This window comes from Aedes albopictus, chromosome 3 (genome assembly GCF_035046485.1).
Source record: "Aedes albopictus strain Foshan chromosome 3, AalbF5, whole genome shotgun sequence".
NCBI classification, from domain to species: Eukaryota; Metazoa; Arthropoda; class Insecta; order Diptera; family Culicidae; genus Aedes; species Aedes albopictus.
The window spans coordinates 378,399,995-378,417,340 of record NC_085138.1 but is presented as its reverse complement, the minus strand read 5'-3'; the positions used below and the strand labels follow the sequence as shown (position 1 = coordinate 378,417,340).

Sequence of the window (17,346 nt, the reverse complement as noted above, 5' to 3'; positions counted from 1 at the left end):
CTTTAAGGAATCCTTGAATTAATTTTGAAACAAATCCTTGGGGGTATTCCTTTAAGAGTCAATGTATCACAAAAAAATCCTTGGATCCTTGGAGTTTCTGATGGATTCGTTTGAGAAATTTCCTAAAATTTCTATGGAGAAATCCTTGATGGAATATTTGGCCAAATTTCTGGAGGAATTCTGAAGGAATGTTTTGGAAAAATTTGTATAATTTCCCTGAGGTACCCTTGGAGGACTTCCTAAAGGAATAATAGGAGAAGCTCCTGAAGGGATTATTAGGAAAATTCCTAAAAAAAATCAGTAGATAATTTCCTGAAAAAACCTTGGAGCAATTCCTGAAGGAAACCTAGTAAAAAGTCTTTTTGGAATCCTTGAATGAATTTTAAAACAAATCCTTGGGGGCATTTCTTGAGGAATCATTGAACCAGAGAAACAATCCTTGGAGTAATTCTTGAGAGAATCTTTAGAGGTGGATTCGTTGGAGGAATTTCTTCAGTACTCTTGAGAGAAAGCCCTGATGAAATCTGTGGTAGAATTTTTGGAGAAATTTTGAAACAATCTTCCAGAAAATTTCGATTAATTTTCTAAAGGTATCCTTAGCGGACTTTCTAAAAGAATACTTTTAGGATATTTGCATGATTTTTTGGAAGGTGTTGCGAAAGAGGAATTCTATAGGAATCTATAGGAATCTTTGAGAAAGTATCGGTTAATTTCTTAAAGTTATTCTTTCTTAATCAATTATTGGAGAAATATCTGAAGGAACTATTGAAAAAATCCTTTAAAAAACAATAGATACAATTTGTGAGAAACCCTTGGATAAATTTCAGAAGAAAACCTTGAAAGAATTGTTTTAGAAATCATTGAAAGAATTTTCGAACAAATCCTTGGGGACATTCCTGGAAGAATCATTGCAAGAATTTTTCAAAGAAATTGTAAGCGAATCCCTGAAAACTTTCGCGGAGCAATTTCTAAAGAAGTTTTGGAAGGATTTGGAAGGACTTATTATATAGAAATGGCTATCTCAGTAGCTCAGTAGCTGATAAAGTTGCTTAGGAGTACAAAGGTTAAAAAAAACTCTCTAAGACTCTAAATAGGTAACGGTCAAAAACACAGTTTTTCCATACTAATTAAAATAAATTGTGCAAGGCCTTGTGCGATCTCCATTTTCAACCAAATTAGTTGGGTTTGAATTTTGGGTGAAGACAATCTGGTTAAATATTAGTGAAAAATACAGATCGTACATGTAGCACTTCAATTGCGGAATCGAGTAAAAATATTGATGCAAAAATTGATGTGACTTCAACTAACGAGGGGTCCATCAATTTGAGTAACCAAATGCATTTTCCTTACTTTTTTGGCAAGGACTTTCAGAAAATCGCTATCTTATGCATTTTTATAAACAAGGTGTAAATAGTGGGCCGGTCTCAGCAATAACACTAGCATTTTTGAACTCGGTAAGCTGATGATCGTTTTTGGTGTAGAATCATGCCCTGAGTTCGAAAACGCGAAGGAAAAAAATACAGTAGAGCGGAATTTTTTTCGACTTTCCATACAACGTTGATGATTTGAAATCGATTTTTGCTCTATTTTAAAGCAAAGTTGCTCACTTCCCACATCTCATTCTCCGTAATCAATAGTCCGATTAAGCTGATTTTTTTACTGTAACTCGCCTACATATGATATGTCAAATAAAAGTCGAGAAAGAATTTTTAAATTGTTTTTTTCTTATTGAAAAAACTACATTTCTACATTTATTTTTGGAAAATTTGTTAAAATTTAAGGAGATCATCCCCAAAACTCGCCAATATCTTGAATTTCATCCATCTGACGCAAAACCTGCATTCAGATGATGGAATGGTATTATATTCAGCTTTAAAACTATGTAAAAAGATTTAAAATTGGTTGATCAGAACGCAAGATATTTGAATTTTATTAAATTCCATGTTTTAAAAAGTTGTAAAACTCGATATTGAGCTAAAACTCAAAAACTGTTCTACTTTAAATTTTTTGAAGCACGGTTTCGAAATCAGCGCTAAATTATGCTTCAAAAATGTTGGTCGTTGACGTTCGTTTTATTTTGTAAACTAGTGTAATTATTCAATACCAAAATTTAAAAAAATGTTCCTTTTGCTGGTTTCAAAAATCGATGCAAAATAAAAATTCGAGGAAAAATAGTTATAAAAGTTTTACCCTCCTATGCTACTAAGAAAATTTTAGAACTAGGGATCAGAAATCTACAAAAAAAAATATTTAAAAAAATCGAAGAAAAGGCTTTTGAAAAGTTGAAAACACCTAACATAGATTCGTGATGAACATAACTCTGAGTGTATTTTTTTTTCTTCTAAAAATCCTTCAAATATCCTCCAATCTGGTTAAATATTAGTGAAACATACAGATCGTACATGTAGCACTTCAATTGCGGAATCGAGTAATTTCTCTGGTTTGATAACTGGGTAGAAACAAACAAAAACTGAAAACTACGAAGCTGTTCAATCGTTAAATAGTAAGGAATTTGATCCGATTCAAATACGTAAGCTGTACACAATATAAGTAAGCAATTCAAAAATATAATTAAAAAAATAATGCAGAGACAATTTAATACAAAAATCTAAAAAAAAAATCAATGAAAAAATTAAAATGCGATCCATAATATCCGAAAAAAAAAAAAGAAAACTCTCTAACAAATAAGAATTCCATGACAAGAAGCATATAAATCAAAATCTGTATATAGCACAAAACAGTGACCGATTCACCGCAACGACACCTCTCTTTTCTTCTTCTGGCTTCTCTCTCTCTCTCAATTTCAGGGCAATGACTCGGTAGTAAGTACACACACTCTCAGTGCAGATTTCATCCCGCAAGCAACCACCCCGTGATTCCACCCACCGTCTTCTTCGTGGCCTACTCTGTATTGTACTCTTGTTTTATTTGTTGCCACTTATTATTTCTCACTGATGATTTCTCCCTTTTGAGTTATTTTTTTTTGTTCGTTCTGACTATCATTGGCTGGATTTCGTGTATTTTTTATTGGTTTTCTTACTTCTGTTTTCTGTTTCCGTATGTACTCCTTGATTTTTCGTTTTTTGTTTGTTTTCTTCTTTCTAAATTTCCTCTCCTCAAAATTTCTATCATTCTTCGTTTTTCGTCTTCCGATTGATTTGTGTTTGTGTACTTCCGCGGAACGAAATTAAGCAAATACATGATAAACTACCATTCAGGATCACCAACCACTCGAGAAAACAAAAATGTTCCAAATTTTGTGCCGCTTTTTGGATGAAGTCTAACACTGATTGACTGCGAATTGCTCTGCCCTTACAAGTGACAAAACAAAACTCGGAAAAATAGCAACGACATGATGAGGAAATCCGTTTCCTCAAGTTCTGTGAATATTAGGTGGCGCCATGATTGTGCGACTGGTTGATCTTGATTGTGTTTTGGTAAATTATGTCAATTATACCCAATGCCAAGTGTATTCCCTTGAATAATCCGTGGTTAGTTATCCAGTCGCCAGATTTAATGTCGCATCCATGTGCTGCGCAGACTGCGAGGTACACGGTCAAGGACAAACGAAAGGTATTGCTCCCCAGAGCGTAGTCACTGGAATTCGTACGGCACAGCATTGCGTGCGGATCTGTACGTTGAAACAATACGCTCACGTTGCTCGTTGTTTTACAGATAAAGACTAAACCACAGACAAACAGACGTAACACCTTGAACGATTTTCATGGAAATCCATCGCCCAGTTCACACTACCATCACCTGGTGGAAAAGTTGCACGAATCACTGTGTTGTGCAATATCGTCAACAGAAGGCGCTAGTATGAAACGTCAAACGCATAGAAAAACGATGCGCGCGCCTCTGGTTGTAAAAGTCACAACTATGAAAATTTAAAATGATCGTTAAAAACGTGGTCGATGGAAATTTCGCAAGTGTTACGTCTGTTTGTCTGTGACTAAACGATGTCATGGAATGTAAAAGCTGGGAAATTTCACATTAAACAGTGAACCTCCGTTCACCCATCATTTCCAGAAGACATACAGGGAATGGCCAAAATGTTTGGGATAGGTAACATTTTTTCTCCCAAAAAAAAGTTCAACATGCTGTAACTTTTCATAGAGTGCATCAAAAAATCTCAAATTTTGACTGTTTATCAACCTGTTATATGTGCATCATTGGTACAAATTTGGGCTCGATTGAATATTTTTTCGCGAAGTTAGAATAGTTCGGGTAAAACACTATTTTTTAGACATCTCATTTTTGAGCTGTCATATCTCGGAAACCAGTGAACCGAATTGAATGAATTTTTTAACGTTTATCAACAATATATTGATACTTAATACAACGTTTTAAAATGTAATATTTTCTCACGGCGAATTAAGTTATACCGGGTTGAAATTTTTACTCATATAGAGGAAAATAAGTCAAATTTACAAAACCACACAAAAATTACTAAATGTGTTCTACCTTTATTCTAAATAGGCTCCACTATATCTGATTAAAGATAACTTGAGAACAGAAGTGGAAAATCTTTGGACATCAACACTATAATTTATTGACATTGACTTAAAAAAATACATTTTTTCGAGAAAAATCCAAAAAGTGTCAATCCATGATAACTTTTTTCAACGTTCAAAAAGTATTTATGTTTTAATATTTTGTGAAGCATTTGTATATTGTTAGTGTACGTTCAAAATTTCATTCAATTCGGTTCACTGGTTTCCGAGATATGACAGCTCAAAAATGAGATGTCTAAAAAATAGTGTTTTACTCGAACGGTTCTAACTTTGCGAAAGATTAATCAATCGAGCACAAATTTGTACCAATGATGCACATATAATGAGGTGACAAACAGTCAAAATTTGAGATTTTTTGATGCACTCTATGAAAAGTTATAGCATGTTGAACTTTTTTGTGAGAGAAAAAAAGTTGCCTATCCCAAACATTTTGGCCATCCCCTGTATGTACATACCTACATGAATAAAGCAAAAACTATCGAAAGAGTGTATAAAACCTATCTCTAAACATCTACTCATATAGCTTCAACACCAATCCAAAAAGCTAGATATCCTTCCAAAACAGCGCAACAGAGCAATCAATAATATTTCACTTTCTACATCCCATGAGCCCCATAAGCCCTTGATGGTTGCTTCAACGTCCTTGCAGCAACGGCGGCGAGAGGTGCAAGCACACAGTTCATAAATCATGCCGAAAATAGCGACGCGAAACGCTACAGAATCTCCTCCTGGGATGCAACCGTGAACCGAGGCGCGCGATGCCACGATGATGAAAGCTCTTTTTCATCACCTTGCTCGTTGGGAAAAGGGACCGAAAAAAAAATCGATCCCCATACAGTCTGCACCGCGAAAAATACAATGACAGGCTTTTCAAAGTTTCTATGACAAACTTTCATTCTACAGTTAGCACAGATTTGTAAGAACAAGCCAAAAATATCATACATACAAAATCCCGAAGAAGATTCTAATTTTCCGACTCCTTCAGCCTTTATTAAGCAGCTAAAACGCATTTCTGATTTTACTGACATACACTTCAGTGTATATCTCACCTTCCTGAAATACAACCCTTCCTGTTCTTTTTTGGACAACCCTAATGAGAAATCAGAATTGGCAAAGCAGGCAATTTGAACAAAGGGAACGAACAAATTTACATGTTTAGAAACTTTCTTTTTGACTTTTTTTTCTGTTATTTACTTGCATTGTATAGGTTTCTGTATTACTCCTTTTCTTCACAGACATGCTGGCTCACGTTCGAATCAACTGCACTTTTACCAGTCCTGAAAAGAACACTTTTAGATTTACATTTCTACGATTATTTACATTACCTTTACTTTCGGACGAGCTGCGAATCCGCCAATTCGATGTATCACCATTTTTCGTTTTGTCTTTTGTTTGTGATTTGGTTTACTGGTTGTGTTTTGTCATCTCCCTCTCACATCATCATAACACTGGTTCATGGTCGATGGATGCGGGGTTGTTTCGTCCTGTGTGGACCTGGTTGCGCTGTTGCAGGGTGGTAGGGAGCTGTCCAAAGAAAATTAGCGAAATGCTCGTCAATCACAGTCACAAAATCAATCAGTCAAATCCTGAAAAATAAAATCGATTTTTGCATGTCACATACTGTTGGTTCTGATGCTGCAGCTCAATCAACCTTGAAGGCATGCATTGAAAGCGAGCAGCACTCCACTTCAGCCACTCATTGCATACACTCATTCACCACTATGGCTCGATGGGAGCCACTTTAGTATACGGGCGCCGATAGTAAGGGACGGCACCTTTCGGGGAATACGACTGAGGTTATATGCTTCGGATGGCTAACAGTGCTGGAGGAAATGCAAAATGCTAGTCTTTGATTATTCCCAATTGATAACCATTTTCAAACGATTTTCCAAAACTACCCATTTTCATGGAGCCGCCTTGGTTTTTTTTTCTTTTTCAATCCGAGCAAAGTTATAGGTAAACCATGACGCAGTAGACACATTTTTGTTCGTCCAGTGACCTGCGATTCGATCTCTACCTTCACGATTGTCATGGAAATGCAGAGATTCTAGTGTCTCAATCTTGGCAGCAGTCCTCTAATACATAGATGCTGCTCTTCGCTGCTCATATCGCAGATTTCCATATCCTGCCAACAGGCAATCTAGTAGAGAATCCTCCTTTTTCCGTTGCCCTTGTTTACTATGCACTGTAGCTGTGAAGAGACTCTATACCTATCTAGGATAAAAATAAAATAAAAAATACAACGCTCACTTCACAAACACGTATGAAAGCTATATTCAACAACCATTTTTTGTACCATTATGGCAGGCATCACAGTAGATGGATGATGATATTCCAATAGATAGGAACAAATCCAGTGTCCTTTTTTATTAAAATAGGAAACTACAGCTATCCCATTTTTCTATCACTATCCTGATTTAGGGAACTAGCTAGATAGCATAGCATAGCATAGCATAGCACGAATACTTGCACAAATCTTCGATGGAGTTGCAAAGTTGAATATATCCATTGACATTGCTGATGTCGCTACTATCTACAATGTCATTGACCCATTCAGCTCCACACACCTGGCCAAGTCCTTCAAGTATCAGTAGGTCGGCTCCAGAGGCACGTTCTCCTGGCCAAGTCCTTGCAAGTATTTATAAATCCTTTCGTCAACTTAGAAAGAGCCCAGAGCTGAAGCAGCCTCCAATAGATGAAAGGATGTGGAAAATCTGAGCGTTGAACCTGTATTGATCTGCTTGAAATCGATCTTAATTATTTCTTCCGGACCCGTCTCCGAAATCGAGAACGCAATCGATAAGGAAACGGAATCCCGGAATCGGAGGTTGTATAGACCCCCGACTTAGGGAACTAGCTAGATGCGCAATAATTACAATAATTATAACATCGTACTTCGTCTCAATTTCAAACAACAAGCAAACACCATTACTACTCAATGGCGAGTGAGACAACGACGCACCAATAGCGAACGCAACCCGAACGAACGGTTCGCAAACGACATCATTGAAGTGAAGATGGAGATAAACAGAGAGTGAAAACAACTCAGCTAGCATCGGTAGGTACAAAGACAAAAGAACAGTTCGCACTGTGAACGCGGCTCCGAATGCGTTCATTAAATATTGGTCCGTTCGTATTTGGCACCTGGATTCGTTAGCGACTCATTCAACCGTTGTTTCTTGAGTCGCCCTGGGCTCCGAAAATGAAGAACATAGACATTGGAAGCCGAAAGAATTCACCTGTCAGTCAGAAAGCGCACTCGCTTTAGATTGGTAGTGAGAAAGAAGAAAACGCAATCATTGATCGAGTGTTTCCCATGCTTGTTCTTCAGTAAGCAACGGGGAAGAGGAGAATTTGCTCAAAAGATATCAGTAGGGGATCGAGAACTCCTTCGACGCCAACGAAGAAGAGATTACCTCCCAAACTAGCCCCTAAACCGTTTCGCACTGACATCAAGCCCATCGAGTAGATGCCGGTATGTATTGTCGTGCCCCAAATCGAGCCCATAGCTACGCATGGACGAGGCAACACTGGCCAAAATCTTGCGCTTACTGACATACACCGTAGAGCTATGCGACATTATCCAGACAGACCCACTACAGCTGTGGACTCCACAGTGTGGAGGATCCTTCGCAGGTGTAATCGAAATGGGTATCGAAGGTCAGCTTAACATCCAGGAGCATTTGGCGGAATGCTTCAATGTGATGGCGCAATTGCCTGCTGCTTCGACTTCCGGTTGTTCACAACGTAAAAACCTTAGTTTTGATGTAGAATCAAGTCCAGTTTTCTGGAGATCATCCATTCCTCCACAAACGCGATCAAGTGGTCAGCAGCCAACTCTACGTCTTCGATCGATTCACCGTCGACGAATATCATATGGCAAAGCCAACGTTGGCCACAGGAACTTTAACCTCAACACCTTGTCGTACATAACATTCCATCACACCGCACCCAGGATGGAACCTAACTGGCACTATTGAACGCGTTCCATATATCCAAAGTCATTACTGTATTACAAAATAGCGTCTACGATCGACCTTCCTTTTCGGTCTCCGGTAAGTCGAGAGACTATTTTCACCTCCGGTGTTGAGGATGATCTTCTCCAGCATCTTCCCCGTCGTGTCCCTCAAGCATATTGGTCTATATGCCGACGGGTCTCTGGGTGATTACTCCACTGCCGTAATTCTGCAAAGTGACGTAAGCGACATTGATATTTTTGGACCATTTTTTGGTTATTATGCATAAAACTCTTGCTCATCCTCTACGTTTCTTTCCATAAATGATAGATTACGACTAGATCTTGCATTCTAATACAGCAGGCATACCACAATGTTATTTTTACACCAGATATTAAATATAATATACTAAAAGATATCGACATTTTGAATGGCGCTTACGTCACTTTGCAGAATTACGGCAGTCCAGCTTTGCCAATAGTACCAAGCTCTGCCGCTTCCAAGCTTCTGAAAACAACTTTATCGTCCAGGGATTTCTGCATAGCGGGCCTAAACATCACGGAAGCCTCTGCAATAGCTACTTTTAAGGCCAAGCTCGGAACTCCGTCCGGACCTGGGACCTCATCGGTGATCCTCCCCTCATCGCCAGCCCCAGTCCCCAGAGGTCTTACGAAAGAAGGTCAAGGACTAGGATCGTCACGCGGAAAGAACCCCTTGATGGACTGCTGAAGAATGCTCTGTAGGAGTCTTTAAACGATCATCACGATCCTATAGGCATTACTCTATGGATACGCATTGGCACTATGACGAAGACCCTCAAATCAGACCTTTTTGTTTGCCTTTATCTCGGTCTTCAGTGCGGCTTTGGCAGCGGCGAACACCACCTGCTTATTTCGCTCCTCATCAGTACGTGCTCACAGCATCATCCGTCTTCTGACCCGTAGGCAGGCGCGGCGCAGATTTGCATTCGCTTGAGCCCACCAGAGCAGTGCGTCGGACTTGCCTGCATGCACTGAAAAGCACCGCTACCAGCTCGTCCCCGCTTAGACCGAGTAGGTTTCGCTCACAGTGAAGCACCTCCCTAGATACCTTGTCGATGAAGTATGATGTCTTCATCCTACGAAGGCTTGGCGTTGACCTAGCCGCCCCTTCTACCTGCTGTCGCTGTAGTCGATACTGTAGCGAACCGCCAAGTGATCTCTGTGACTGTAGCCATCGTCTACCCTCCAGTTCTAACTACCAGTTAGTCGATTATCGACTCCGCTCCGTTTCGACTAGAGGTACATTTGGAGCCAGCATTAGCCAGATCGACATCTAGCATGGCCTGTGTCTCTAGCAGGATCTGAACCCACTGCTTCGTTAAACGGCTTTCCCATTCCACGGCTCAGATATCAAAGTTATCCACTATTACCACCGGCCTTCGCCCTGTCAGCACCACCGGCATACAATGCAGCATCTGCGTGAACTGCTCGATTGACTGGGCCGCCTTACAGTAGTTCACGTTCAGTTGCGTTACCTATACTGAGACTAGTCAGCTGTGGCTCTTCTTAAGGCCGAGCACCTAGGGCCTACCGTTGAGTGCTTGCGGTTCGCGGATTTCCCGAAACACGTGGGTGGACTCCTGCAGCCTTGTACCATCAGGCCTTCGCCTGTGCAGCTTGCTCCTGTCAGGGCCTTTGCAGTCCCATGGCTTGTGTCATGGTTCCAGACACCTCAAGCAAACCTCCGGTGGCTCTTGTGGCTCTTGAAAGGTCAGGTGGAATACTGACCAGCTCACGTTCAGATTGCCTACCTTAAGGGACTTATTTACGTACCTACCTGTGTACCTACAGGTCTCTTCCGCAGCCGAACGGATGCATTGGCGTATATGAGGCAACAGTCCCTCAAGCCAAAAAAAAAAAAGATGCATTGGCCACCTGCACTTCACACTGTTACCGCAGTGCCGTGACGAGCTCTTCCGCTTCAGTAACCTCGTTTAGGTTCTTAACCTTCAGAGTTGTCGCTGATGTAAGAGCCCTCACCTCGACCTCTTCGTCAAGGACCTCTTCTGCCAGACTTTTGTTGGTGGCGCCTTTGCATTCATTGTCGCGCTTGAGCTCTAGGATCATTTCACCTGTACGAGTACGTCTAATACTGCACACGTCGGCTCCCAGATCTACGAGCTTGGCGTCACATCGGTGCTCGGTCTTGATGACGAGCGCGTCGCCTTTCTCGCGCTTGGCACCTACTTTTTTACGCCTTCTTGGTTTAGCGTCCCTGTTCTCCTTAACCTGCAGTTTCTTCTTCTTCCTCTTCTGCTCGACTTTCGTCCAAGGCGGGTCCTCCGCTTGGTTCACCCTACTCTGTGGTTGCTGAGGGCCTAACAATGGTCGCAACCCCCTGTTCCCTTCCATACGGGACGAGTCAGCCTTTTCAGGCCCACCCTTCCCAGCTTTCCGGGACGCCTGGCTGCCCAAGCAACACACGGAAGCGCATGTTAGGGTTGCACAGAAGTAACTGTGACTTACTGCGCAACCATTACCTGCGCTGCCGTGACTGTTTTGTGACCATGTGTGTTGCTTGGGTGGGGTCCGACTTGCCGGCATTACTGCCAACCTTCCAGGTTTGAATAAACAAAACAACACGGGGTTAGAATCAACGCAACAGGGCCGTTTTCAGATCCGTACTAATGTTGGACTTCGTGGATACAAAGTAGATGATCTTGCCAAGCTACTGCTCCTCCACCTCGATTGCGGACAGTCCTTCTCTCTTTTGGTTGACAGCAACCACGCTCCGTCCAGTATCTCCACCGGCTGGCTTGCCAGGAAATGGATCAGTCCTTCCCGCTCCTACTTCCTCACTTCTCCTTAACGGAGACCTCGCCAACCCACTTCTTGCGTAGAGGTTTGCCTCGCCACTAACATTACCTTCTGTTGGTTTTGATTTTTGTAAATTGGTTTTCATGCTTAATCCCACGAGTTGGGCAAAGGAGGTCCACCACGCCAGCGCCTTGCATTAACGCGGTAAGGAATGAAATACTATGGGGGTGCCCAGGTACCCCACAGGCGCCGTTAACGATACAACATGTTTTTCACCTCCTCGATCACTCAGTCCTCAGCACGGGTCGCTTGATACCTTGAATTAAAGTTAATAGTCCTATTCTTAGCCGACGACTACGCGGCTGACTCGCAAGGGGGGGGGGGGTTAGATTCAGTACGAAAATGCCCTGTACTGTGCTTCAATGAGGCCCTGTTCGGTCTCATGCTACGGATCTATATGTTTCTATCAATGATGGAGCATCGGTGTTGACACGGGTAATGCGTCGAACCCTTGGCGGATCATACTGAGGTGTTGGCGTGGCCAACACTTGAAAAAGGTTTCCACAGTGCTCGAACCAGCGTTTTAACTGATCAGTCGGGTCGGTCAGTAACTGTCCGTTCAGACGTGTCTTTCACGGGCATGGTAGCATTCACCTTAGTCCTACTAAGGCGACATGAAACATCGTAGAGGAGACGATTGTAACCGGTATTTGCGGCTTTCTCGTCATCGTCGGCTTAAAGAGTCCGCTCACGTTTGTCCCGTCTACAGGAGCGTTTCACTTCCTTCTCGGATAGCTCTGCCGGGCTACGGCTTTGGCTCCTCGTGTTTTCGCTCACTCTATCGCGGCTTTGGCATTCTTTCGCTCTCCTTTATTACTCCAGGTGCCATCTTTGACCTTCTGCTTTTTTTTTACTTCTGAGTGCGTAGCTCATCCAACCGGTGGTGATTAACGCTCTCCATCGATCTTCTACGCTTCCACCTTGCGAAATATCCGCAGCACGGTTCTCCAGTTCAGTCAGCTGAGTTCTTCGGTCCTTAGTACCGAAATAAGAATTCCATGTGTAAATTTTACAGGCCTTATGAATCTGAGATGCAGATAAAAGTGAAATCAAACTCTCATTTAATACAATTTATTCTTGCTTTACATAATTTTGCCAAAACACAATCAAATCAACCAAACGACGCCAAATCTGGGTACACGTTTCCATTGACTTTTCCCTGCACGAAAAACGCTGGAAAGTGGTTGCTAGCATGCGACAACCATATCGCCGCTCATCGCATTTTACGCCGAAATAAGTAACCTTTAGCTGGAAATATATGCCACACATACAACGTACCTACCTACACGAAACACACAACTTTGTACACAAATCACACTTTTTTTTGCACGAGCAAGCCTGCCTTCGTGTATCAAAGGCTAAAAATCTAGACATGTAACACCACCAACTTGATTCCCTCGCGTATGTGAATAAACTTTGACGAAAGGGGAAAACAACGAATTTTCCCACAGACCGCTGCAAATGTCTTGAAACCGCGAATGAAACTAAGCTACCCCAGCGAAATTTTGAAAGCTCTCTTCATGAACGTAACCAGATAGGTGTCCTAAAATGATTAAACAAATTGTTTTTTTTTGCTGTTGTTGTTGAAACCATGTAGAATAGAACAAAAAACACCGGAATGTCGCGCGAATGCCGCAATGGAATGACGCTTTAACCCGCAATGTTGTGCCAGAATGTCTAAACACATCGCGAACAGTTCGTGAAACTCTAGTCAAACCTAAACCATATTAAACCTTGAAAATAATAAAAACGAGTATACGCCCGTTCCGGGTGAATACACACTGTGAATGGCAATGGATGGATTTATTAACCGCTTTTTCTCTAAAACATTGTGCTCTAAACAATACCGAGTTGAAACCGTTTATTAATCATATCTTTTTTCTTTTACTTTCTCTTAAACTTTTCTATATCTTTCACTCTTGATGACGCATCTAGGGCAAAGGAACGGGATCCGGACACCGAACGCTGCTGTACGGCAATGCCATTTTGCTACGTCACAACAACAGTGATATGGTAAGTACAAAGTGCCACGCTACAACTTCAACAAAGACAAACCGACGTGACTAACAGATGGCGGCAGTGCGAAACGTCAAACACCAAAGAAAGTGATGCACGCGCCTCTGGTTGTGACTTCCGTAAACTCTTTAACAAAATTCGACGTTTGTAATGCGCTCCTCACTGTTACGTCTGTTTGTCTACGCAATTACAACATTACCCACATTCAAGGGGGGGGGGGATTATCCTCGCCAGAAGGCGCATTAATGCTGTAACGTAATGAAATGGGACACGCTGCGGGATCGTTAATTACGTGACGAGAGCCATTTTTCCGTGTGCTGGAAGGGAATAATTGACGATGCGATGTGTGTCGTGGGCCTCCTGGCGGCGGTGTGTAGTCGTGTGGCCGCGTTGCGTGCCCATAAATTATGCTGGATACTGACACTTTCGTCCAGAGTAGCAAGGATCAAAGAGTTATACAGAAGCCACGAATGTAGGTAGCATTTGTGGCAATCTTGTTTATGTGCCGTTTTCGTAAAGTTAAAAATTATTTATTTCTAATGAGTACCTAGGGGATATTAGCATTTCATGTTATTTTGCAAAGCTTGAAATCTGAAGAATTGTTAAATATGCTCAGCTCAAAATCGACTAAATGGTCACTTACACCCCCTTCCATCTGGGCCTCTCAAATGTATCCGAGGATTTACTCTGGAATTCCTTTACGAATTGCTTCAAATATTTTCCTTTACGAATTGCTTCAAAAATTCCTTCAAGGATCCCTTTTGAAATTCCTACAAATTTAGAAAATCTTCCATTTGTTCCAACAGAATTCTTTGATGAAATTTTGCATGCATTGCTTCACCAATTCCTCCATGATTTTTCACAAATCATTTCAATGATTGTTTGAGAAATTCGCCCAGGGATTACCCTCCTGGATTTTTTTTTTCAAAAATTTCTCTAAGTACTCGTTTAGAGAATCTATTGGAGATTCCTTTAGAAAATCTACCAAAAATTTATTTCAAAATTGTTCTAAAAACTCTTTCTCACAAACTCTGAAATTTGTCCGAGTATGCGACCAAAAATTCCCTCGCGAATTCTTTCAAAAAAATCTTTCATCGATTTATTCGAAATTTTTTTTCAGGGATTTGTATAGAAATTCCTCCTATACAACAAATTCCACAAATAATCTTGCATGACTTACTTCTGGAATTCCTACATTTTCCTCAGAAAAATTATCCATAAATTCCTCCAGGGATTCTTTCAAAAAAACCGTTAAGATTCCTTCAAAACTTCTTTAGACATTTTTACAGAAATTTCTCCGAATATTCCTTTATTAAAACTTTCAGCGATGCCTTTAAAAACTATTCCAGAGTTTTTCAGAAAATGTTTCACAAGTTCCTTCAAAAATTTGTGCTGGGGTTAGTTTGAAAAATCTTTCAAGGGTTTCACCAGAAATTCACACAGCAACTTCCAGTTTCTCCAGAAATTCCACTGCGGATTCCTCCAGAAGCTTCACAAAGAGTTGTGTAAGAAAGTTATGTTTTAGATTCTGCAGAAATTCCTCCAAGGATTTCTTTGGAAAATCCTTCAGAGATTTACCCTACTTTTCGAGACGTTTCTAGATTTTTTTTCCGAAAAATCCCTCGGAAATTCCTTAAAGCATTCTCTTACTTAAACGATCTTCCAAGCTTTTTTTACCAAAATATTCTCCGGGGTTTGCTTGAGAAATTGCTGCAGATATTTTTTAAGTCTGAATTTCTGTCAGAACATCTTCCTGGGATTTCTTAAGTAATTCCTCCGGGAAATCTTTTAAAAAATGTGAGAACCATTCCGGAACTTTCCTTAGGGTTCCTTCAGAAATTTATCGAGAGATTTTTGCAGAAAATCTTCCATTGCTTTTAGTATAAATTCGACTAATAATTTCTTCAGAAATATCTCCACATTTTCCTCCAGAGATTTCTTTACAAATTGCTCCAAGGATTACTTTGAAAAACTTCCACAGATTTTTCGATAATTCTCTAATGGACCCTTGCTGAAGTCCATCCTAGGATTTATTTAAAAAAAATTAAAAGTTCCTGAAAAAACCTCAAATGGATTCATAAAAAAATCTTTCTCCTTTGGAAACTCCTAGAAGATTAAAAAAGATCCAGATGATCCTAAGGAAATTCAGTCAGAATTTTTTTCACAAAATCTTTTAGGGATCTCTTCAGACTTTTGCATGTCCTTCAAAAATTTCTCCAACAACCTTCAAGAAAGTCTTGCACGGATAGCTTCCAAAAATGTTGTATGGATTCCATTAGAAAATACTTTAAGAATTTCTTTCAAGAAATCTTGCATAGATTGTTCATCTACGAATTTCTTAATTTTCGTCAATAGACATTTCTCCAAAACTTTTTCGAAGATTTTATTTTTTACTCTTTTTGTTTTGTGAACTTTAGCTTATGCTAGTTCTAGCATTCATCAAGAGAACCTTTCATGAACTTTCTCAAAAATACTCCATGGATTTTTTTTTAGAAAATGATTCACGGATGCATTAAAAATCGGAAATTTAGAACTCCTTCAAAATTTTCTTAGAAGCTTTGTAAAGAATTTTCCCCAAGGATTGCTTTAAAAAAATTGTCAAAAGTTTATAAAGGAAATTCCCAAGATTTCTCACATTGCTGGGATTCAAAACTTTGCAAATTGCATCAAGGATTTCTTAAGAAAGCCTTAGATATCCTCTAAGGATACCTTCATTCATTTTCAGAGATTCTTATAAGGATTCTTACGGAAAGGCTGGACGACATTATGTATTGTAGAGATTCTTGCAAAAACTCACACAGAGATTTCATCAGAAATTCCGCCGGGCATTTTTCTATGTATTTTTTTCAGAAATTCCTCCAGGATTTACCTCTAGGAATTTATCTAGTATTCCTCCAGGAATTCATTAAAATTGTTGAGGATTTTTATTTGGTGATTTCTCCAGGATTTTTTTTTTTTTTCAAAAATATCTAAAGAGATGTTGTTCACCAGTGGTTTCTAATTGATTCTTCAAGTATTCCCCCTGGAGTTTCTTAAGAAAATCCAACTATGGATTCTTAAAATATTCCTGTTTTTTTTTTAATTCTTTCTGGAAATAATTTGAATTTTTTTTTCAGATTTTTCTTCAAATTCCTTATGAAATTTGTTCAGCGATACTTTTGGAAAGAGCCTTAAAGACTTCTTCAATATTCCTAGAATTACTTTAAAAATTTCAGCAGGGATTTCTTCATAAAATGTTCCTGGATTCTTTCAGAAGTTGTTCTAGCAGTTCCTTCAGGATTTGCTCAAGCGGTTCGTCCAAAGATTCCTCCAGAAATTCATCAAGGCAATGTACCAGTGAAGGGGCGCTGAAATCGAGGAACCTTGACTAACTAGCTCTGATTTTATCACGACAGCACTGGAAATTATTAATCACACATCTTGTCGGTAATCTGCAGAAGCATTACAATGACCTTTTAAGGGAATTTACCACAAATTTGGAATTCAATCAGCTGAGTACACGCGGAGATAGTATAAGGGATATACCAAAAATTTCAGGAATACATTGAAATTGTCGGTGAGGAAGTCATAAATCTTGACTTGAAAGAAGATTGTTAGAAAGCTATGAGGAAAAGTCTGGTGAATAGGCAGTTTGTATGCATTCGCAGGGCCGGATCTAAGGGGGGGGGGGCGGTAGGCAGGGCCCTGGGCCCCCATATTTTAGGGGCCCCCACAAAAACCAATTTTGGTTCAAATACTGCTCAAAAACAAAGAAAAACTGTATTGCTCATCACATTTGTACCTCCTAGGAGCCTTCACAACCGCTCGGGCCCCGGGCCCCACAATCCGCAATCCGGGCCTGTACATTCGTCAAACATATTGGCATTGCTAAAGGATCTGAAAAAAATATCACCAGAGAATCACCCCATATACACCCGATTCTTTTTTGCACGGGTCGTTTTGTCAATGTTGCATCAATTGACTTGATTTTTCGTTCACGGATAGTACATATGCCTGCATAGT

General features: G+C 40.2%; 1 protein-coding gene across 10 annotated transcripts in view; it reads left to right on the top strand.

The window, feature by feature from the left end:
• Positions 1 to 2,794: 2,794 nt before the first annotated feature.
• Positions 2,795 to 17,346, top strand: part of LOC109399084 (ryanodine receptor) — a 61,816-nt gene continuing 47,264 nt past the window's right edge. For 8 of the 10 annotated variants that reach the window (XM_062855787.1, XM_062855785.1, XM_062855780.1 and 5 more), the window contains exons 1-2: positions 2,795 to 2,822; positions 13,264 to 13,341. In XM_062855787.1, coding sequence (XP_062711771.1) covers positions 13,339 to 13,341 — 3 coding nt within the window. In that variant the 5' untranslated portion in view covers positions 2,795 to 2,822; positions 13,264 to 13,338. The remainder of the gene's footprint in view (positions 2,823 to 13,263; positions 13,342 to 17,346) is intronic. The other 2 variants (XM_062855786.1, XM_062855784.1) reach the window with 1 other exon arrangement.